This window comes from Chelonoidis abingdonii, chromosome 1, assembly GCF_003597395.2.
Source record: "Chelonoidis abingdonii isolate Lonesome George chromosome 1, CheloAbing_2.0, whole genome shotgun sequence".
Lineage (NCBI taxonomy): Eukaryota > Metazoa > Chordata > Testudines > Testudinidae > Chelonoidis > Chelonoidis abingdonii.
In genome coordinates, this window is record NC_133769.1 from 345,776,165 (window position 1) to 345,799,567 (window position 23,403).

Genomic DNA, 23,403 nt, shown 5'->3' on the forward strand with positions numbered 1-23,403 from the left:
TACTGTGGAGATTTTGCTGCTCAGAAGTCAGGAAGAAACAACACAAAAAATAATTGCAGACCGGTGCAAGTAATGATGTATGTAAACAACTGAGATTTCCCCCCTTTGTCTCCTCTCATTGCCAGCTTCCTAACTGCTTTTTGCCCCAATGCTTGGGGTAGGCTCTCCTTTTTCCTGTGTACTAAGCCCTCTTCCTTTTTCTCCAGCAGTGTCCTGTTTAGAACCCACTTCTTTTGGGTGACCTCCTTACATGGGCTCATTGCCAATTCCTGGGGTTGTGAAGTGCTCTCCCCAGCTTCATGTTTGTTTTTGTTAGTATTTCGGCCCAGTACTGCTCACTCTTACTATTGGGCACTGTGCTGTTAATGTCAATGGGAGAAAAGTAAGCACTGGCTCTGGTAGAAGTGTTAAAAGCATTACATCGCCAACTGTTTGGGGGTGGGGAAATTTTCCTGCGTTTTGCATAATATCGTGTACACGTGTGGTGATCTGTGTTGTTAAGATGTTCTCCCTAGATGAAGTTAGCAATTAATACTGAAATTATAAAGAATAATTGGCCCAAAGCTGCTCTGTCACACTGGAGTAAATCCAGAGTCAACCCATTGACGCCAGTAAAGTTACTGCGGGATAACTCTGATGTGACTGAGAGCAGAATTTGACACAATAATAGGACCCAAGTTGCATTTCTTTACTTTTGCTATTGCTAAGTTGGCTGTAATAAAGACAGTGCTGCATATTATTTTCATAGCCTCATTATAATGCATTTTTTTTAAAAAAAAAGTCTTTCCCAGGAAGTCTTTGATCTTGTTTGTCTTTTCATGCATGCGTAAATCTCTTATGTGAAAATCTTGAAACATACTTCTTTTTTCTGTGTGTTATTTTGCAGAATGCAGGCAAGTTATTTTTCCTGAAGTTCTGCCATTGGCTGATCCTACATGAAAGTTAACCACAGACTTGTGAGGTTCCAGAGCACAATTTCAGGCAGGCTTGTTGAATTGCCTTTGCAGGGATTTCCTGATCGCAAATAAAAACAGCTCTTCCTCTTTTCTATTTGAACAAACAAACACAAGTCTTCCTCCTGCCTTATCCCGTCCCCCTTGCAATTAGTGTGTGTCTCTTAGTGGTGTTGTAGCCATATCGGTCCCAGGATATTGGAGAGACAAGGTGGATGAGGTAATATCTTTTATTGGACCAACTTCTATTGGTGAGAGAGACAAGCTGGCAGTTCTGAGACTATATAAAAACAAAATGCAGTTCTTCTGAGGGTAACCCATACTTCAGATATTTCCTGAATAAAGATACTCATAAGGATCTATGCTTGTCTCTCTCACCAACAGAAGTTGGTCCAGTAAAAGATATTACCTCACCTCTATGTCAGTGGTTCTCAAACTTTTGTACTGGTGACCCCTTTTGCATTGCAATCCTCTGAGTGCGACACCCCAATAATTTAAAAACACTTTTAATATATTTAATACCATTATAAATGCTGGAGGCAAAGTGGGGTTTGGGGTGGAGGCTAACAGTTCACAACCCCCCGTGTTATAGCTTCGTGACCCCCTGAGGGGTCCTGACCCCCAGTTTGACAACTCCTGCTCTGTGTCATTCAGGGAGATGGTTTAGCTATGCTGGACTGTCTCCACTAGGGGGCTGTACTAGCATAGGCATTTGTAGATAAGCTCCTTTTGTAGAGGCAGTTATACCAGTGTAAGGTGCTTTATACTGGTATAGCTTATTTTGCTTTAGCTGAACCAGAATACCGATATATCTGTGTCTACACTGGGGGAGGGGAGAGGGTTCCACTTTAACTGTGCTGGTGTAGCTAGAAGTGTGACAAGGCATTTGTAACAAGTATTCACACGGAGCCAGATCAGGCATTTCTTGTAGACTTAAGCCCATTGTCTTCAATAGAAGTTCTGATTCTGCTCCCACCTAACAGCAGTATAAATTAGAATGACTCCATTAACTCGATAGCATTGGACTGGAATAAAATCAGTTTAAGAAAAGAATTTGGTCCATTTGATCATGTTTATAGATGAAATAAATGGTGGTAGAAATCACATGTTGCTAAAGGGTTTGATTTGGTGTAACATATACACCAGGAGGAGCAGGGTGATGGCATGAAAAGCAGATGGTGGGGAGGGGCTGGCTTAAACACAATTTCTGTCACAATCACCACCGCTTAAACCATTTCTGAATTGGGCCCATTAGTGTGCTAGGGAAGCAGGAGTGGGTTGAGATTTTTGAAGTGCTTGGTCACTCTTCAGCGTGAGGGAGATTAGTCAGTTTCTCTCCGCTGCTGGAACACTCAGTGTGGAGTTGAGTGATATGAAGAGTACTACTCAGGAACTAAAAAGAGGTTTTAAAGTGGAATGCATAAAAGGGAGCAGGACCTGGAGAGAAGAGGGCAACGAATGGGTAGGCGCATGGGCTGTCAAAACTGTCTCTCGAGCAAGGAAAAGGAAATTCTGCACTAGCAGGTCATCTTGATAAATAAGCCCTTCTACAAGTATATTTAAAAGGTGGAAAACTGGCATCTGTAGACAGCTAGTATCTATCAAATGCCTCTAAAGCAGATAGCTTGGTACTGTTGTACTTTTCCTTTCTGATCACTGCCAGCAAGAAAATTCTTTTCCAGGAAGGGGAATGTAAACGTTTCCGTCCACTCTCTTATGCCACTTTCAGTATGCCTACTCATTAACAGTATGTCCTCCTCCTGCCTGCTTATGGATCTCACTTGTGCTAAAGTTTACTTACTCACATGAGGTTGCATAGACACATCAACCACCCCTCATGCTGCAGTAGTGAGCTTTAATGCATGTTGTCTCAACAAAACTTTTCAGATGACAAGATTTGTCCTGTTCAGATGCCACAAGCATCAGTGCATGATGGTGACGTCATATGGAGCCAAGTGTCCTTTTTCTGTTGAAAGGGAAAGGTCAAAAGCATGCACAGCCCACATCTGCTGGAAAGTAATTAAGGAATGTTGGGCCAGGACCTGAGCTCTCACTCTGTTTCCTTTGTGTGCCTCCCACAGTGCCCAAGGGGATGGAGAGTTGGTTGGTGGGGATTCTCCTGTGCAGGCAGAATCCCCAGCTGGCATAAAGATGATGTAGATGAGTCTCTGCCATTCACTTCTGGGCTCCAACCCCCTGACACAGCAAGGACTGGGAGTTGCAAACTCAGATCTTGTCCTGGTGTACGACTTGGTGAAAACCCGCCTTCACCATGATACCTACAAAAAAATTGACAGCAGTTAGGCAGCTGGTGAGCCACAAACACTGCCTTTTATGTTGACCAGTATTATCGCATTGTTTCTTGCACTTTCCTGTTGGTCTGTCTGTGGTCTCATCTCTTACACTGTAAACTCTGGGTTAAAGAGTGTCTTTTTGTTCTGCGTTTGTACAATGCCTAGCACAATGGGGGTCCTGGTCCAGGCCTATGACTCCTAGGCACTATGACAGTACAAATAAATAACGACAACTTAGGGTGGAATTTTCAAAAAGTGACTAAGTGACTTGGAAACACTTTTTCAATAGGGCTTTGTTTTGAGTCATTTAGGTACTTTGTAAAATCCCACCATTAATCTCTGTGGCTCAGTTTTCTCTTTTACACAGTAGGATAATCGTAGTTGTCATAGGAATCTCATGAGGCTTACCCAGTTCATATTTGAGAAGCACCTTGAGAGCTCCAGGTGGAAGGTCCTATCAGAGTGCTGAGGGTTTATTTCTGTTGATATTATTGACCAATTGCATTACATCAAAAGGGTGAGCTTTTGATATATGAAAATTTTAATTTGATTCATTTTTTTTCCTGTTGCATTTTTGTGTAGGTCCTGAGGGAGTCTAATAAATTGGCTGAAATGGAAGAACCTCCTTTGTTGCCAGGAGAAACCATTAAAGACATGGGTATGTGAACATGACTCTAATTGCTTTTTTTATTGATTAGGCAGAATTCCCATAATCCCTAGTTGTATTGAATGGATTCATTGTCAGCCACAGGCACGGGCAAGGCTAAGTAACTACAGTCTGCCCAGTTGTCAAATTTGTCCTGCAAGTCAACGTCTAGACCTGTCTGTGTTTCTTTTTACTGAGACAACTGGAAAGTTTGGAGGCTTAGGGTATGACTACACTCACACTTTACAGTGCTGCAACTTTCGCGCTCAAGAGTGTGAAAAAACATCCCCCTGAGCGCTGCAAGATACAGCGCTGTAAAGTGTCAGTGTAATCAGGGCAGCAGCGCTGGGAGCACGGCTCCCAGCGCTGCATGCTACACCTGTAGAGGATGTGGTTTACTTGCAGTGCTGGGAGAGCTCTCTCCCAGCGCTGCCGCTCCGACCACACTCACACTTCAAAGCGCTGCCGCGGCAGCGCTTTGAAATTCCGAGTATAGCAATATCCTTAGGGTTAGACTCATAGAGTCATAGACTTTAAGGTCAGAAGGGACTATTATGATCATCTAATCTGACCTCCTGCACAATGCAGGCCACAGAATCTCACCCACCCACTCCTGTATCAAACCTGTGTCTGAGCCATTGACAGGGCTGGCTCCAGGATTTTTGCTGCCCCAAGCAGCAAAAAGAAAAAAAAAGAAAAAAAACGCAATCGCGATCTGCAGCTCTACCGCCACTGCTTCAATCTGTGGCGGCTGGTCCTTTGCTCCGAGAGGGAGTGAGCGACCCGCTGCTGAATTGCTGCCGAAGACCTGGACTTGCCGCCCCTCACGGTTGGGCATCCCAAGCAGTTGCTTGCTGGGCTGGTGCCTGAAGCCGGCCCGGGCCATTGAAGTCCTCAAATCATGGTTTGAAGACTTCAAGGTGCAGAGAACCTTCCAGCAAGTGACCCATGCTGCAGAGGAAGGCGAAAAACCCCCAGGGTTTCTGCCAATCTGCCCTGGAGGAAAACTCCTTTCTGACCCAAAATATGGCGATCAGCTAAACCATGAGCATGTGGGCAAGACTCACCAGCCAGATACTCAGGAAAGAATTCTCTATAGTAACTCAGATCCCACTCCATCTAACATCCCATCACAAGCCATTGGGCATATTTACCGCTAGTAGTCAAAGACAAATTGCCAAAATTATGCTATCCCATTATACCATCTCCTCCATAAACTTATCAAGCTTAGCCTTGAAGCCAGATATGTCTTTTTCCCCCACTACACCCCTTGGAAGGCTGTTCCAGAACTTCACTCCTCTGGTGATTAGAAACCTTCATCTAATTTCTTGGGTTTGGTTTTGTTCTGGCTTTTTTCATTGAGGCTCTTTGATGTGATTGAACACAGTAGGTTTGCTGGTGAATTCCATGGAATGAAATTCTAATCAAACCTTTCATGCTTTGATTTGTCTCGGGGGTTCTAAAATGGACCATCGCATAAGTAACAGCATTGGATAGTTGATCTGCCATGCTAGTCTTTTCCCTTGCCTCATTCCCTTCCCCTAAAAAGTGACCTTATGGAGTCTTGGAAGAATAGATCATTGCTAGAAAGCTCATGTTCTTTCCCCCCCAAACTCCAAACATTCAGTAATAATCAGTGGCTGGAGGCTGACATTTAAACCATCCTGTGCTCCACAGGTGCATGTTATTTCTCACATGTGGATAGTTGTTAAATATCTTCAGCTATTAAGAGGTTGCAGACATTTCTCAGGAAATCTAAGGACAACAACTTTGATTTCTTAGCTGAGTAGAGATGATACTGCAAAATATATAAGTTCTAAAAACAAAATACAGAAAGATAGCACATGCTACAGGTTGTTATAGGGAATTACAGAATTTTTAAACCAATCTATAGGATTCCATAGATGAGATACCTTTTTCCATTAAATGCTATTGAGTTTGAGTCCTTTCTGTAGACCCCTATAGGTTTCATTCTGATTCCATTGTATAGGACCGGGATTGGCAGCCTTTAGCATGAAGCTCACCAGGGTAAGCATCCTGGCAGTCCGGGCTGGTTTGTTTACCTACCGTGTCCGAGGAATGTGCCGGCTGCCACTTTCCGCAGTATCCATTGGCCTGGAGCGGTGAACCGCGGCCAGTGGGAGCCGTGATCGGCCAAATCTGCAGACATGGCAAGTAAACAAACCAGCCCGGCCCTCTAGGGTGCTTACCCTGGCGAGCCGCGTGCCAGAGGTTGCCGATCCCTGGTATAGGAGTAGATTTTATTTACTTTTGAAAATGTTTTTTGCCCTGTAAATGATTTGGATTAGCTTCACTATTTTAGAAACTCTACCAAGATGCCTTTTTTTCTCCCCATTATTTGGTTTCAAATATTTCCTTTTCTTTGTAAAATGCCATTGGGATTTGTAGATGAAAAACGCTCTGTAAGAACTAAGTATTTTTTATTTTAATTAGAACTGGTCAAAAATGTTCAAAATTTGCAAATTTAACAAAATGATGGAACAGAGTTTCAGTGAGAAAACAAAATTGTGGAAAATTGCAATCTTTTCCCCACAAAAAATTCTCTGCTCCCTCATTTACTCCAGCCCCTGCCTCCACACTCTCTAAGAACCCTCAGGACTCTGTCTAGCCTGTCAGTACAGGAACCTATCAATGTAATTCTTGACTTGGCTCAAGGGGTCAGTAATGAGCAACACAGACTGCGTCAGCCCATGATCCTCTCCTGCCCCATCCACCCCTGAGCTGAGTGCACTTATTTCACCCGGCATCCAACATTGGCAGCCTGGGGAACCCAGTGATCCCCACGCTCTTGTTGCCAGACTGCCAGGCAAGCTGTCCCACTGACTTCACTGGGAGTCACATGCTGTGACAAATGGATCTGGCAGGGTTTCTAAAGGAGGTCTGTTCTTTGTGAGCTGCTTGAATTTGGCAGCTGTGGTCAAGAAGCCTTTTCTGAAAAGATGGTTTGTGCCACTGACGGCGAGGGCGTGCCGGTACCTCTCGTTGCAGAGTGCTGCAAGCTGGTCCCACTGCACAGAGCCTGCAGAGTGTTTTAGTGACACAAGATGTGGAGTGGCACTGACTGAAGGTGGGGGGCGGGTAAAACGTCACTTGACTGTTGGCATTTTTAACTGACATGAAACAGAAGGGTTGTTAGGGGAAGTGTTCCCAGGAGAGAGCTAGCAGCACCTCTTGCCTAGAATGAATGAGCAGCATTGATCACCTTTTCAGAAGGGGACTGTTTTGAATCGTCATCACTCAACCCAAAAAATAATCATGTGTGGCAGATTGACTTTATTGCTGAATTAAAGGTTAAAATCATTGGCATTTGGCAAAAAAACTCCTTCAGTCAGATCCACAGCTGGTGTAAATTGGTGTAGCTCCATTGGCTTCAACAGAGCTATGATTATTTGTACCAGTCAGATGCAGAAGGTCACTGTCTGAGAGTTAATTGAAGGATCAGGACCTACTCATGCTAAAAGCAGCCATGGGAAAAGTAGCTTCTTGCATTTATGATGGTATCTGAATTGGTATTACAGCACTGACCAGGATCCATGTTAGTTTGATGGTGTTTTTTAGACAGCGTTAACTATTTGCCTTTCAGGGCAGTGATGGTCTTTTCTATGTTAGTGTCACGTCTAACGCAGTGGGGCCCCCAGTTCTCATTAGGGGGTTTAATAAACTTTAATAGTAATAAATTGTTTTTATGAATCAACTGTGTAACCATATATAACTTCTGCCTTCTTCTTTTTGTGAACTGTTGTTTTATTTTGTTTTTCCCCCCGTCTTTTTAACACATTTCATCCATCTTCTCATGTGCACCCATACAAAGATCAAAGGACTGATATTGTTTTGGTGCGCTAGTAGTAAAACAAATGTCTCTTAAAATTGCATGGTTGTTCCACAAGGGTTCTGTTGGTGTTAGTGTGGTGCGTGATTTGTGCTAAAACTTAGATGCTCTTTCCTTTGCAAACTTCTGCCTTATTTCTGGATAAGCATTGACTGGACAGTGATATTGAGAGCAATGTGTGTAACCTAGAGATGTGCTCACGTGGTGGTATTTGTATGCAGGTTCAGTTTCGTACCGGAGCACAAATAGCCTTTACTTTGAACCCTTACTTTATAACAGTAATGGAAATTGCACTCCTAATTCTGCGCAGGATTGTGCAACCCTTGATCAGACCTGGGAGCACTTGCTCATGCAAGTTGCGCCATTGATTTCAGTGGGGCTGCCCATGTGAGTGAGAGTCACAAAACTGTAAATGTAAGTTACTATTATTAGGTTTTTGCTCCCAGAGATTAACCTTAAACTTGCACTGGCTGCTTTTCTCTTTCTTTCACTTATTAGCCAAAGATGTGACTTACATCTGCCCGTTCACTGGAGCTGTAAGAGGAACCCTGACAGTTACAAACTACAGACTATATTTCAAAAGCATGGAAAGGGTAAGCTTTGTAACCATTTAATTCCTTGGTCTACTGTATGTTCTGAAGCACTGGGCCCTCCGTTATGACTCTGTATAAGTAGCAGTTACATGTTTTGGTGGTTGGTTTATTTGTTTTTTCCTTTTAAACTAACAAATTTTAACTGTCTCCAGGACCCACCGTTTGTCCTAGATGCTTCTTTAGGTGTGATCAACAGAGTGGAGAAAATTGGAGGTGCTTCCAGCCGTGGTGAGAATTCTTATGGGCTGGAGATTGTATGCAAGGTAAGTGGGTCTGGGGAGAAGATTTCTTTTTAAAGAAGTGTCCCGCTGCCTGATATGGGACACAGGTAAGAGCGCCAAGCTCAAACTGCCAGAAAACAGGGCATGTTCCCCAAACTGATGGTACACTCTAATAAGATTTCAGCAAGCCATGACAAATGTATGCTTCCAAAATACTATACTAGTTATTATGGAGCCACAGACAGTTCCCTTCAGGCCCTCTAGCCCCTTATGCACCACCAAGACTAACCAGACTTCTGTGATAAATGATTATTAAAACCAGAAATCACATATATTAGGTTCGTCCAGTTCCAAAGAACCAGACGCCCACCCCAGGTCAAAATATACTTCAGATCTTATCCAAAAACCACACTGGTAGCTAATCCTTTAGAAAACTAAAGGGTTATTAATACAAAAAGGGAAGAAAGTTATTAAATGCTTAAAGTGAATCATATACATCATAGTTGATTTCAGAGCTTGTAGACCAGGATAATAGCAGTGATGTTAAATCTAATATCTTGCAATAAATCTGCATCACCTGAAAGATGGAAGGTCCTCAGTCCATTGTTCAAAGCTTCCCTTTGTTAGAAATCATAATCCAGAACGGTGGACCAGGAAAGAGGCAAAGAGTGGTGTCACAGCCTCCATTTATATCCTCAGCCAATGTGTTATGGAAAGTTACTGTCTCAAACATGGAATCAAGGATCACCTGTTCTACGTGCCCTGCTGAATCAGTGGGCCTCCATTGTCCATTGCTCTCTGAGGCATTCTCAGGAGGGGCCCACTGAAACAGCTCTTACAGGGGAGATTGTGTGTGTATGAGAGAGAAACTGACTCTGTAGGCCAATCCTGTGGGATGTGGGAGATACAAGTTCAAGTACCTCCTCTGAATCGGGGTATTATGGGATGGGTTTTGACCAGAAATTCCATCCTGGACCCAAAAAACTTTCCTGATGAAAGTTTTATCGAACCGATATATTTCCATGAAGAGTTTTGGTGTCAATGACTCAGCATTTTCCAATAATAAAATGATTAGTTGAAAAATTCCCTACCAGCCCTAGAGAGCACACGAATCTTCTTCCAGATCATAAACCAGTCTTCACCTCTTGTACATAGTCCATAGCAAGGGAAGGACAAGGGGATCCAGGGCCTTCATTGAATGATTTATTTATTCATTTATTTCAATTTAATAAATTGAAAAGAATACCTGTCCAGCGATTTTGGATCAATTAACTGTACAATTTTAATACAACCAGCATATCATTCCCTAACATCTAGCCACTACTTAACCAGGCCATAAAAAAATAAATAAAGCCCCTACCTAACACCGGCCAGCCACCACAAATGATTGCATGCAATGGCAGATGTTGTTTTGTGCCCAGAAGATCATCAAAGCTGGGCTATGTCAGACCAAGGTAGGAAAGGGGAAAAATGAATTCCAAAGGCAACACCCTGCCTGTAGATCGTTCCCTTATTCAGCAAGGGAGCTCCGGCTCAGGCATCCCTGTTGGCCTGTATGGGGATAAAGGTGGTTTCTGAAGTAAGCTGAACTCAGGCCTTTGGGACAAGGCCCATGTCCAAGAGGAAAGGGTACTACAGCCTCTTGGACAAACAATTGGAAAAAAGGCAGTCCTGGTCTCTGCTGTTGTTTGAGCAGGTGGGATTCTACTGAGACTCCCAAACTGTGAACATGCTTAGTCAAGGGAATTGGATATAATCTGAGACAAATCCTCTAGTTTCTTCCTCAGTGTACCATAGTTGTTGTCTTCTCTGGACACTGTCTCCTGAAATTTCCTCTGTATGAGAAGCAGGACCGAGATCCAAGCAAGGCAGCCGTCTATTTTCTTTAGCTGTTTCTCTCATTTTTTCTTTTGGTTTGACTCCTCATACATGAAAGAGGGATATTCATGTGTATGAACCCTCTAGTGTGACCACCATTTTCCGTTGATTACTGTAGGCTCTTAAATTGTTTACTACAAATGTCTGTGTTTTGGGTGAGAAGTTTCTCCCTTTTGGGTAAAATGTATTGAACCTGGCTTCTTCTAGGTTCAGAATTCTGGTTTTGTAGGAGAGTACAGTGTATTGGTCTTCGTGATCTAGCCGGACCATTGACCTTGTTCATAGAAACTGTTCAGATGTAGAAACCCTGGTTATAGTTCTGTATTTCTATTCTCCTTGGATTCCTCAGAATCACTGTGCACATTCAAGTTGTATTTAAGGTAATAACAGTTTGATATGATGGTTTGCTTAACTTTTCTAGGACATTCGAAACTTACGGTTTGCTCATAAACCTGAGGGACGAACTAGACGATCCATATTTGAGAACTTAATGAAATACGCTTTTCCAGTATCCAATAATTTGGTAGGTATTTCTCCTGCTGTTACTAGAAGATGCAGAATGTTGGTGCACAGCTTTGTTCAGATAATGCACTATTTTTATGGGGCAACTTTATCTGTGAGAGGAGACATGCTGATTTTAAATCCTTTCTGGGTATGTCTACGCTGTGCCAGCTGACTTGCGCTAAGGGGCTCAGGCTAAGAGGATGTTTATTTGCCGTGTAGACATTTGGACTTGGGCTGCAGCCAGAGTTCTGGGACCCTCCCATCTCTCAGGGTCCCAGAACCTGGACATCTGCAGTGCAGTTCAACAGCCCCTTAGCCCGAATCAGCTGGCACAGGCCTGCTGCAGGTTTTTAATTGCAGCATAGATGTACCCTTTTGGACAAAATGCTGCTTAGAATGAGGTCTTCTGAAATTCCAGGTATGTTGAAAAGACAGGAGGTCTGGTCTAGTGATTAAAGCACGAGATCAGGAGTCCTAAGGTGGGTTTCTGTTCCTGTATCTGCACAGACATCCAATATGACCTTGGGCAAGTCACTTTTTTGTCTCATTTCTAAAATAATAATAAATTGCTTACTCCCCAGGAGTGCTGAGACTTTATTAATTAATATATGTAAAGCACTGGGATGTTAAATGGAAAGTATTCTAAGTGTATATTATTATTTATTTATTTATTTATTATTTATTAATAGTTATTAAATGCCTGTACGGCCTCAAAGCCTGATCCAACTCTACTAAAGTCAACAGGAGTCTTTTCATTGACTTCATGGGAGTTAGAACAGCAGTTTGTCACATTTTACATGAAATTGTTTGAGCAAAGGGAGAATGCACAGTTCATAAATTCCCCAATCCTGTGCCACGCTTGAGTGGGACCTACTTATTTAAGTGGGGCTCTGTGCAGACAGATTGGTGCATCCACGTTCAAACAGTTGCAGGATCATGCTATATTTTGTAACTGAAATGTACTCTGCTTTCTCTTCAGTTTGTATAAATTTTTCGCCTTTTACTAAAGATTTCCGTGGAGAGGAATATTCTTCTTCATGTGTAAAGGAAATGAAACTCCTCTGTGTCACTGTACAATTATTTGAGACGCCTGAGCAGGGAGTTTTCTCACTGATGCTCACATGCTTGTAATGGAGCAAAATGTTCAGGATACAATTAAATCTGTTAGGGTTTCACAGTCAATATGTGGCTGACTACTCTCACATCTGCAGAACAGCTGGTCCGTTCAAGGATGTGATGACCATGCAGTCATTGCTTTAGATCAGGGATTCTCAAACTGGGGGTTGAGACCCCTCAGGAGATTGCGAGGTTATTTTATGGGGGGGTCATGAGCTGTCAGCCTCCACCCCAAACCCTGCTTTGTCTCCAGCATTTATAATGGTGTGAACTATATAAAAAAGTGTTTTTAATTTATAAGGGAGGTCACACTCAGAAGCTTGCTATGAGAAAGGGGTCACTAGTACAGAAGTTTGAGAACCACTGCTTTAGATGCTGGTGGGTAAAGGATGTACTTCTACATAATGTGTGAGAGGAGCCTTCTTGCCACACAAGTCATTTTCTTTTAACAGTAAACACCTTTTGTCCCTGTAATGTAGGAGGTAATGGATCAGTGTGATAATGAACATGGAAGAATGTACGTTAGTGTGTTAATTACACTGTAGAATGGGAGTGTCAATTAGTTTACAAAGGCTTAAAGAAAAGGAGTGTAGTAGAAACAAAAGAAGAGTCGCAGGTTATTATCTGAGATGTCAGATAACATGAAAAATGAACTTGGAGTATTTAATGCTAAATGTTCTTTCTCTCAGCCCCTTTTTGCATTTGAATACAGAGAAGTTTTCCCTGAAAATGGCTGGAAGGTGTACGATCCTATTTTAGAGTACAGAAGACAGGTAGGTGCTTGTTTCACATTCTTGCTCCTGTACATTATTCTTCGAAAGTTAAGGTTTTTGCTGGAATATAATTACTGATTGTATGTAAGGAGGAATAACCCTAATCAGAAGTATCTGCAGAATCAGGGCATTGGTCAGCATATTTCAGTAACTGACAGCAGAGTTACAGCTGCACAGGCAGTAACAACACCTTAAACATTAGTGTAAATGGGATTCAGGATGCTGGCTATTTTCATGATAATATAGTAAAAAACCCTGTGGCCCTGTCTACACTATCAGCTACACCAGTGGTCCCCAACGCAGTGCCCGCGGGTGCCATGGTGCCCGCCGGGGCATTTATGTGCACCCGCTTAGTGCCCAGCAGGGGAGAGAAGCCATGGCCCCACCCCTGATGAGGACAGAGAACTCAGGCTGTGGGCGCGGTGTTCTCTGTTCCCGGCACGCATGGGGCCCGCCTAGTGCCAAGCAGGGGAGAGAAGCCAGGGCCCCACGCCTGGTGGGGACAGAGAACTCTGGGGCTGCAGGTGCCGGTGTTCTCTGTCCTCGCAGCTTCTCACCGGCTTCTCTCTGGATTCATATATTATATAATATTAAATACGATGTTTTTTGTATTATTTAATGTACAATTACAAAATAAGCCTTGAAAAATTGTTGGCGCCTGCCACACTCTTCTGAAAACATGAATGTGCTACTGGCCACAAAAAAGTTGGGGACCATGGAGCTACACGGTTGCTGGCAGCTCCTGAAATGAGTGCTAATTTTGCTGGTGGAGACACAAGCTCATTGAACTTTCTAGGGTATGTCTACGCTTAAAACTACTATCATGGTTCTCCGATCACTGTAGTTAATTCACTTGCCCGAGAGGTGGTAGCTAGATCGATGGAAGAAGTCTGGCAGACTAGCACTGTCTATACCGGGGGTAAGAGGATTTTTACACCCTGAGAGATATAGCTATACCAATGTAAGTTTTCAGTGTAAGTCAGCCCCTATTCAGTGATGAGTTACAATTTTTCCATCGTGCTTTAATTAGTTTTAATCCTTTTTCTATACATTTACAGTTTCCTAAGAGGTTTTCTTTTTAAATAAAAAAGTTTCTTTAAAGAGTTTTTTTTAAATGTTTTAAGTAGGAAATTGGAAGGAGAAAATCCATATAAATGTTGAAATAGATACTGTATGTTGTCTTGGTTAGGCTAGGCAGGGTAAGGTACAAATGTTTGTGGGCTGGAACAAAGGTTTGGAGTGTATCCAGACTGGCCTTTACAAAGCTGTTAATTACTTTGAGTTAATTGGCAATCAGTTAACTTGAGGTAATGAACTCGAGGGGTACGTCTACACTGCAATAAAAGACCCATGGTCTGGGTCGCCTGACTTGGGGTTGCGGGGCTTGGGGTGCCGGGCTATAAAATTGCAGTGTAGATGTTCAGGGTGGAGGAACCCTACCAACTTCTTCCTAGTGTAAATACTGCCTTGGATTATGTCTTCTCTGCAAGAAAAGTGGGTTATTTGCACTGAGATAACTCTCTCAGTGTAAAATCAGAAGGGAAACAACACGCAGGTATTTATCTAGTTGAGATCAACCATCTTTCTTCCCCCACCCCCACCCCTGTGGTAAAGCCTCTGTCCCAAATTTGGACCTTAGCATCCAAAATTGGAGGCTTAACATGAAACTCCCCCCAAGCTTATACCCAGCTTGGCTCTGATCTCGCTGCCACCAACCAGGATTCAGTGCCTAGTACACTGAAGCCCCCCAAAATCGTCCCTGGGGTACCCCCCAAGACCCAGAACCCCTGGGTCTCCTATCTCAAACGGGAAAACAAGTTCCTCCCCCTTGTCTCCTAGTATCTGATCCCCAGCTTCCCTCCCTGGGTGAGCCTGGGCGATGCAGTACTTAACTCCTTGAATACAAAACAAAGAGGCCAATCAACCTCTCCCTAAGGGATGCATTCAAACCTAGTAAGCTAACATAAAGAGATTTCCACCCCCCTTCCTGAGCCTAACCAGAGAAAAACCAAACCTCAACAGGTTTAAAAAGAACTTTATATAAAAAGAAAGAAAATACAGAAAAATATACCCACTGCATTAAGATGTCCATTACAGGCTCTTACTTATAAGAATAGGAATACACAGTCTGATTAAAAATAGCCAATCTAAACCAGTCCAGTGATTACACATGCAAATACAACTTACATATCAACCTATTGCTTTCCTTTTGTACTCACACTTGGAACAGAAGAGTAGAAGAAGCTTGGAGATTGAGAAAGATGCTCCCCATAGCCGGGAGAGAAACAAAAGACACAGAGTCCCAATCCCGCCGCCTGACTTTTAAAAAATCCAGTTTTTTGATTGGTCCTCTGGTCAGGTGTTTGGTTCCCTTTGTTCACCTTTTACAGGTAAAAGAGAATTAACCCTTACCTATCTACTTATGACAACCCCATCCCTCAAGCCTAGGGTTTACTTTGACTAGTTACATTAAGGTAAAAATTACAAAGCCTTGTCTCCTCTAGGATGTTACATCGAGTTAGCTATCTTGGTGTGAAAACACACCTGGGTTTTGCAGTGAAGACAAGCCATAATCTGAATTCTGACAGTGATGGAACATAGTCATTACCATACCAGATCAGACCCAACATCCATCTTGTCTTCCAAAATGATTGGTACCAGCTGCTAAAGAGCAAGACACAAGGAGCCCTTCAAAAGGCAGTTATGATATGACCTGACCCCCTTTAATTAAAGGTTTGCTTAGGTCCTTATGATGTGTGAACAGAAATCACAGAGGCAAAATGTATGTGTTATCTAGAGAACCTCTGGAACGGATTTAAAAAAATTCTGAGAGAGCTGGTCTTGGCACAAGCAGTGCATTGATTCTGTGGGGACCCTATGGTCTTGTACGTTAATCGGCATCTCACAGACCAAGTGAATCTTCTCCCTTTGGGTGTGGGAGTAGAGGGCAACAAGTAGAATCCAGCTGTCAGGCATTCAGAAAAGGCCTAACTTCGGGAGGGGGAAAGGGTTGCCAATGCCAGGTGTGTTTGAAACCATGGATGTGATGTGGTCTCTTCAGAGTTGTATAAATGATCTAGAGAACATTGCTACAATAGAGATCCTGGAGATTAGGAAGGATGTTTAGTGAACCCAAAACTACTCTGTAAATGTCCCTGAGAAAAGAGAGAAACGTGTAACTTATTAAAAATTTATCGGTCATATAAAATGACAGAGAATAATAAACAACGTGTAGAGAACAAAAGGACCTCAGAGAGGCTTGGGTCTGAGCTGGTAATAGAGATCATCTGTGGCAAATTAAATTTCAAACTGAAATCGCTCCCTGATTTTTATTACACACTGACTGGCAAAATATGAAACAGAACTGCCAAACGAATAAAAGTCAGTTAAAACCAAAAGGCTTCTAGATTACTTGGGAATAGCATAAAGCTTTCAAGTTTCAAACAAGGTGGGGAGCAATTGGAAAATCTTCCAAGGGGTTCTGAAACTTGAAATGTGTGATGTTTCCCTAAGGAAGCCATGCTGGAATGATACTATGCTCTGGTTAGATGCTTGGTGGAACCACAGCATGCAGGCTTCAGAACAAACGAACAGGAAAAGATACTTGAAGTGGTGCTGTAGAGGGAAGAGCATCAGTGCTTACCAAAAAGCAGAAAGGTAGAGAAAGAGAACAGATTTTTAAACGGGAACATTTCCTAGGAAGGGAAAATAGGAATTGATCGGAAATGGTTCAAAATTAGGCTTAGGGTAGAATCTGCCCTCAATTAGACTCTGATCCAGTAAATCAGTTAAGCACATGCTTAACTTTAAGCATGAGACTAGTCAGTGGAAAGTACTTATGCTTAACTTTAAGCACATGTGTTTTATGGGATTGTGGCTGTCATACCCAGTCTGATTCAATGTCTGCACTTTCACCATGTGACCAGCAGAGGGGAGTGAGTCAGTTGAATAAAAGTTTATGTGCTGCATGTTTAGATGATATGAATGTAAGTAAGTGATTAAAGACTAATATGAGTCAATGCTACGAAGCAGATTGTGTCTGGCCCCTGAATGGAGGGGGCATAAATTGCTTTCCTCCCTGGGCCCTCATGCAGAGAGTATGCACAGATGCAGCTCTTGATGCTCCTGAGTTCAGGGACTGCAATTGGTGCTAGCGTACCTGGAGAAGATAAACCATCTCCCTACCAGGCATCCATACCTCTCTGTGTGCCAGCTTGTCTCCCTGTCAGATCTCAAAGATCTCTGACTGCTGCTTCCTGCTTCAGGGAGTGTCACTTAAAATCTTACTCAGTCCTTTAATCACTTTCCTTCACAGGAATACAGTCCCGTTGTAACTGTTTATAGCTCTTTGATCTGCTAATGCCCCGCTTCAGCAAAACAAGGCATGCAGCCTGACAGAGACAGGAGGTAGGAAGGGTCCTTGCAACTCATAGCCTCCCTCATTCTCTTCCAAGTGTGTACCAGGATGTTCTCATCTGGGAAGCCATTGTGTTGGCTTCCTGCTCAGCCCTCATTGAATTGAAGCATTGCAGGCATATAATAAACACTCCACTGCTCCCAGTACAAGTTAGATCAGTACAATTATACAGGAAATTCTAATAATCTACCCTAGTTATACAGTAGGCTCACCTCGCTGACCAGGCCCCTTTCAGTGTTCATAAAACTCTTCCATCTCAGTAGTCTTAGATTATTACATACTAGTTCCACAACTGCCACAATGGGGGCTATAGGAAAAAGTGCTTCTGGATCCCAGAATTCACGGGTGCAGCCACATGCCAAAACAGTTGTGTCAAAACTGAATTGGTGTGTGGACACACTAAACCAGAGCTTCTCAGTTCCTTATGAATTTGGCTTGGGTGACTGGTTGATGGGAACCCCGTGTCCTCTGAACCATGTCCTGACACAGCTGCTAACATTGCACCTTTATTTTCAATCTCATTTTTCCATTGTTTGTCCCCCCATCCCCTTCTCTTTTCCATGTGCTTTACCGACTCTTCTCCCTTCTGATCTCCCCTCCACCTTGTCTGGTGGCTCCCATCCCCACTCACCAAAAAGGCGAGCATCACTGGGGTACCATCCAGGGTTGAGCTGAGCAACAGAGAAGAGGAGAAGCTTGGGCTAGCTGGCTCCTGTTCTGCGCTCTGTAGTCGTGAGCTGTTCCTGCAGCTTGTTACGTTAGGGGCCACAACGGGAGCAGGGGGAAAGTTACTCTCAAAGCATTGCTTCACCTGCTTCACAGTATATTTTCCATGAGTGTGATTTGGGTCTTGTAGTTTTACTCACCTTCCCTGATATTCTCCACTGCTCTGTCTCCATGAACTAAATCACTGTTCCTCTTGCAGGGGAGCACGTTACCAACTCATCACAAAGACAAGAGAGGTAACAGGTCATTTCATACAATCTGTGTTGCTGACATAAGTTTCCTTCCTTAATACAGACACACTTGTATGTGCCCTTGAATTTAAATTCTTAAAAGTGACGGCAAAGTCCACCGGTCTCTTTTCCTTGGGTTGGGGACCCTGTAGTAGTTTATTTTCTAAGCTACTGTTGTTTCATGTGCAGGGAATTCCCAATGAAAGCTGGAGAATAACCAAGATAAACGAGCGCTACGAGCTTTGTGATACATATCCTGCCATTCTAGTCGTGCCCGTGAATATTCCAGATGAAGAATTAAAGAGAGTGGCATCTTTCAGATCAAGAGGTCGCATACCAGTGAGTATGACAAAGGAAGACACTTTGATGTGGTTTTATAAAGACCTTTGTACCATAGAAACCTGATGAGGTTCAACAAGAACAAGTGCAGAGTCCTGCACTTAGTATGGAAGAATCCCATTCACTGCTACAGACTAGGGACCGAATGGCTAGGAAGCAGTTCTGAAAAAAAGGATCTAAGTTTACAGTGGAGAGAAGCACTGAATGAGTGTCTACACTGTGCCCTTGTTGCCAAGAAGCTAATGGCATTTTGGGCTGTATAAGTAGGCATTGCCAGCAGATCAAGGACATGATCATTCCTCTATTCGACATGGTGAGGCCTCATCTGAGTACTGTGTCCAGTTTTGGCCCACACTACAAAAAGATGGAGGAAAAATTGGAAAGATCCGCAGAGGGCACAAAATCGTTAGGGGCTGGACACATAAATTATGAGGAGAGGCTGAGGGAACTGGGATTGTTTAGTCTGCAGAAGAAAAGAATGAGGGGGGATTTGACAGGCTCTTCAACTATCTGAAAGGGTTCCAAAGAGGAGGATCTAGACGTCTCAGTGTAGCAGATGACAGAGCAAGGTAATGTCTCAAGTTGCAGTGGGGAAGGTTAGTGTGGATTTAGGAAAACCTTTTTCACTAGGAGGGTGGTGAAGCACTGGAATGGGTTACCTAGGGAGGTGGTGGAATCTCCTTCCTTAGAGGTTTTTAAGGTCAGGCTTGACAAAGCCCTGGCTGGGATGATTTAGTTGAGGATTGGTCCTGCTTTGAGCAGGAGGTTGGACTGGTTGACCTCCTGAGGTCCCTTCCAACCCTGATAGTCTATGATAAATAATGCAATGGTCAGACAAAGAGGATGCCAAGGAGCAAACCCACATGGTTGATGGATAATAAAAGCAACGGGGAGACCTCTTCAAGGAGTTTAAAGGCAGCATTTTCTGTGGAATTAATGTCATGAAAGAGATATAGACTAAACTGAAGTGCTAAGAAGATAAGAAAATTGAACGAAATCCAGACTTAATTTTCTAGGATACAAAATTAGCCCTGTTAATTATTCACAATTTTCTGCCTTTTCTGATTTCTGGGGTGGAGTGGGGGTAACTGAATACTTTTTTCTGAAGTCCTTCATTACTGTTAAAGAAGACTCTTATTTAACATCAGGTTGTAAATAAGGAATGTCATAATCATTACCTTTATTTCAGAAGCAGCCAATATTATGCAATTTGCTTCACAGATATATAAAAAGACAAGTCGCTGCCCAAAGGAGCTTATAGTTTAAATGGGGAACACTAAAATAAAATTCAGCACAATAGGCATGTGTGAAAAGGGGTCTGTCTTACTCAGCTCATAAATGAATGGCAGGAGAATTAGCTCCATTTAAAAATCAGGTTTAAGCATATTCATACATTTGTAAGTGGGTTCCAGCTTTGGGAACGTACTGAAGTGAAAGAACAAAATACAGGACAGTATTGTCACTTTAATTCAGTTATGACTTAATTTGATCCAATCCTCTGGAACCAAATCAAATACAAGGAATGGATCCAATGGAATCAACTACAGGTGAATCATTTCACTATCCTACTGAGTTCCTGTCTCCCTTTTTCCCCCTGTGTTTTGTTAAAGGTTTTGTCATGGATTCATCCTGAAAGCCAAGCTACAATCACGCGCTGTAGCCAGCCGATGGTTGGAGTGAGTGGAAAGCGAAGCAAAGAGGATGAAAAGTATCTTCAGTCCATCATGGATTCCAATGCTCAGTCCCATAAAATCTTCATCTTTGACGCGAGACCTAGCGTTAATGCTGTAGCCAATAAGGTTAGATGTGCTCTCCCCTCTCAACGGCAGGGGATGTTGCAGTTCATAGCTAGCCTACCACCCTCCTTTAATAGTATCCATGAGGATGAAGATGCGGTTGCTGTGATAGAATTGTTGCATTGACAATGGTTCCAGTCCTGCAGCTAGATTCGTGCAGGCAGAGCCTTGCCACCTGCACAGAGTCCTGCTGAATCCAGTGGAACTCCACCTGCGTGAATCCAGTTTCAGGTTCAGGACCACAAACTGTAGAGGAAGAAAAGACCATTAAGCCAGCGACAGAGGGTTTAAGAGCAGGCTTTGTTCAGGGTGTTTTGATCAGCAGTTCAGAACAGAGATTCTGACACCTTGAATCTTGGATGCTTCTGTTTTTCTGTGCCCAGCAGCTTGGGCGTGATTCCAAAAGCGTTGAGCACACCTCTGAGCATGTTGACTTTAACAGGGCCTGTGGATGTTCAGGACCATTGAAAATAGGGTCTGAGATGCCTCAAGCTGGGCACCTGACATCCATGTTTGCTTTTGAAAATTTAATGGCCTGTCGTGGGATTTCTCAGTGTCAAACAGAGATTCAGTAGAATGACTAGGAATGCAGCCCAGGACCAGACCCGCGTTTTAATGTTGTTACATAGCATACAATAGATATCGAGCTTTGTTTACATGCAAGAATCCCTTTGCTGCCTAGGCTCTGGATTTTCTCTATGTTCATCACCCCCAGGGGTCCTCCGACTTTTGTACTGGTGACCCCTTTCACATACCAAGCCTCTGAGTGCAATCCCCCTTATACATTAAAAACACTCTTTTATATATTTAACACTACTATAAATGCTGGAGGCAAAGCAGGGTTTGGGGTGGAGGCTGACAGCTCGTGACCCCCTCATGTAATAACCACGTGACCCCCAAGGGGTCCCGACCCCCAGTTTGAGAACCCCTGTCTTAAAGGGCAATTACCAGTGGGGAAAATGTAGCCTTTCCCATCAGATCCCAAAGTGGGACTGCCAGACTATATATTACAATTTGTAACTTCAGCTACGGTAACTAATAATTTTCAAAAAGAAAAATTAACCCCTGTATATGATATTCAGCAGTTTAACATAGGTGAAATTATAGTATTAAGGAAAAACCATTTCTGCAGGAAAAATCTATTAAGATTATGTACAGGAATAGCCTTGTCCCCATTTTTAAAATGAATACAATGCACACGTCTGTTTCCTGCTTTCTTTCATCATGATTTTGATAGCTGATTTGTAATTGTTTTGATAATACATATCAAATAATATTTTCCTGTAAATGCTACTGAGTTGAAAGACCAAATACATTTTTGTTAATGATTTCCTGTGGGTTTGTTTTTATTTCCTAGGCTAAAGGAGGGGGTTATGAAAGTGAGGATGCCTATCAGAATGCTGAATTAGTTTTCTTGGACATTCACAACATTCATGTTATGAGAGAATCATTGAGAAAACTGAAGGAGATCGTATATCCTAACATTGAGGAGACTCATTGGCTGTCCAATTTGGAATCCACTCATTGGCTGGAACATATCAAGGTGTGCATGTGTGTTAGTATCTGTGATGTATGTATCTGTCTGTCTGAAAGGAGGGGTCATTCTGCTTTCATAAAAGTATAAGAGTCTGTCTACTCCTGGGACATTTGTGAGGCAGCTGCTACTTTGTGTTTCATTTCAGACTCAGAATATTATAGAATAAGATCCTGATCCTGCAAAGACGTACATATCTGCTTAACTTTATGCACTCTCAGGAGTTCCATTGTGGTCAATGAGAAGTTCATTGGGACTCATGATAGTGAGTAAAGTTAAGCACATGCATAAGTCTTTGCAGGATTGGGGCCAAAGTCCAAGTGTTCTCTCTCACAGAAACTTTATATTAATTCTTTCTTTCATTCTTGTTTTTCTTACTTTTCTATAAAAGTAATCTGCACTGAAAATATATGTTTTTCACTTTGTATAGGAGAAAATATAATGGCACCAGGTGAATTATTAAGTCACTTTCATCTCCCGAAGGGAAATCTTTTAAAATAAGATGCTCTATAATACTGATAAACCAAGAGAAAGAAAAAAAAAATTGACCGGTTTCTTTGTGTGAAGTGCTGAGTACCATCAGCTTCCCCTGCTTTAGATGGGTATTAAGAACTCCCAGTTGCAAACAGCCCTAGAGAGAGAAAAAAAAACCATTTACTTATAAATAAGAAGCTTCCAGCTTCCACATTAACATAGATTTTTGGCCTATGATTTTTATCACATGTTGTCATTTCACTGAAAATCAGTGAGGGTTTCTCCTTTCCAAAATGTAAACTTTGTATGTGGGCACATACTACACAGATGTCCCAGGTAAAGCCAGCAGTTTCAAGTCTAAAAGTGGGAGGTAGCAAGCCAAATCTTTGGAAAGAATAGTACATTATGTTGTTTGTCCTGCACTGTTCCTTACAGCTGAGTAGTTTGATGTCAGCTGTTCAGTTGGTGGAAAATATTTAGCCAAAGTAAACCAGTATTCCACGGGTGCCTGTGTTTATAGATAGATAATTTTTGGGGTGAATAACTTATTAATGTAAAAATGTCTAATGCGCTAACACTTGGAACAAGGGCTTGTCTACATGGGGAAATTGACCAGTTTAGCTACAGTAGGAATAATTATTCTTCTTTAGTTATACCAGCCAATATCCCTATGTACATACGCCCCAAGTCTCACTCATCTGACAAAATTAGAGTACCTATATTTGCAGAGTTGGCACATAAAGGTCAACTCCCTGAAATTATGCATTTACATAACAAAAAGGATAGTACAGAGTTGTGTTTGGAAAAGCAGGCTTGTCAGTTTCTTCCTTTGGCAAAATATAATCAATCTAGTTTTCCCATGTAGACTACTGCTGTAGCCAAGACAAGAGACTTAATTACAGCAGCACTGTTCCCTGACATGGTTAAAACAGGATTAAAATTGTAGCGTAGATGGGATTTAATTGTGTCCAGGTAACTGGGTTTAAATCCTGGACTGTCCAAGTATTTAATCTGGCTACTGGGACACTTCCAGAGTCATGTCTACCCTACAACTTGTAA

The 23,403-nt window shown here is 42.5% G+C and overlaps 1 protein-coding gene and 1 pseudogene across 1 annotated transcript in view; both read left to right on the plus strand.

Moving 5' to 3' along the window:
* Window positions 1–23,403, plus strand: part of MTMR2 (myotubularin related protein 2) — an 86,252-nt gene that overhangs the window by 55,475 nt on the left and 7,374 nt on the right. Inside the window, exons 3-10 of the mRNA XM_032762865.2 lie at window positions 3,830–3,905; window positions 8,242–8,336; window positions 8,489–8,599; window positions 10,857–10,958; window positions 12,745–12,828; window positions 18,391–18,540; window positions 20,151–20,339; window positions 21,694–21,879. Of these exons, the coding sequence (XP_032618756.1) occupies window positions 3,830–3,905; window positions 8,242–8,336; window positions 8,489–8,599; window positions 10,857–10,958; window positions 12,745–12,828; window positions 18,391–18,540; window positions 20,151–20,339; window positions 21,694–21,879 (993 nt within the window). The remainder of the gene's footprint in view (window positions 1–3,829; window positions 3,906–8,241; window positions 8,337–8,488; window positions 8,600–10,856; window positions 10,959–12,744; window positions 12,829–18,390; window positions 18,541–20,150; window positions 20,340–21,693; window positions 21,880–23,403) is intronic.
* LOC116814899 (U5 spliceosomal RNA) lies at window positions 11,905–11,972 on the plus strand (annotated as a pseudogene).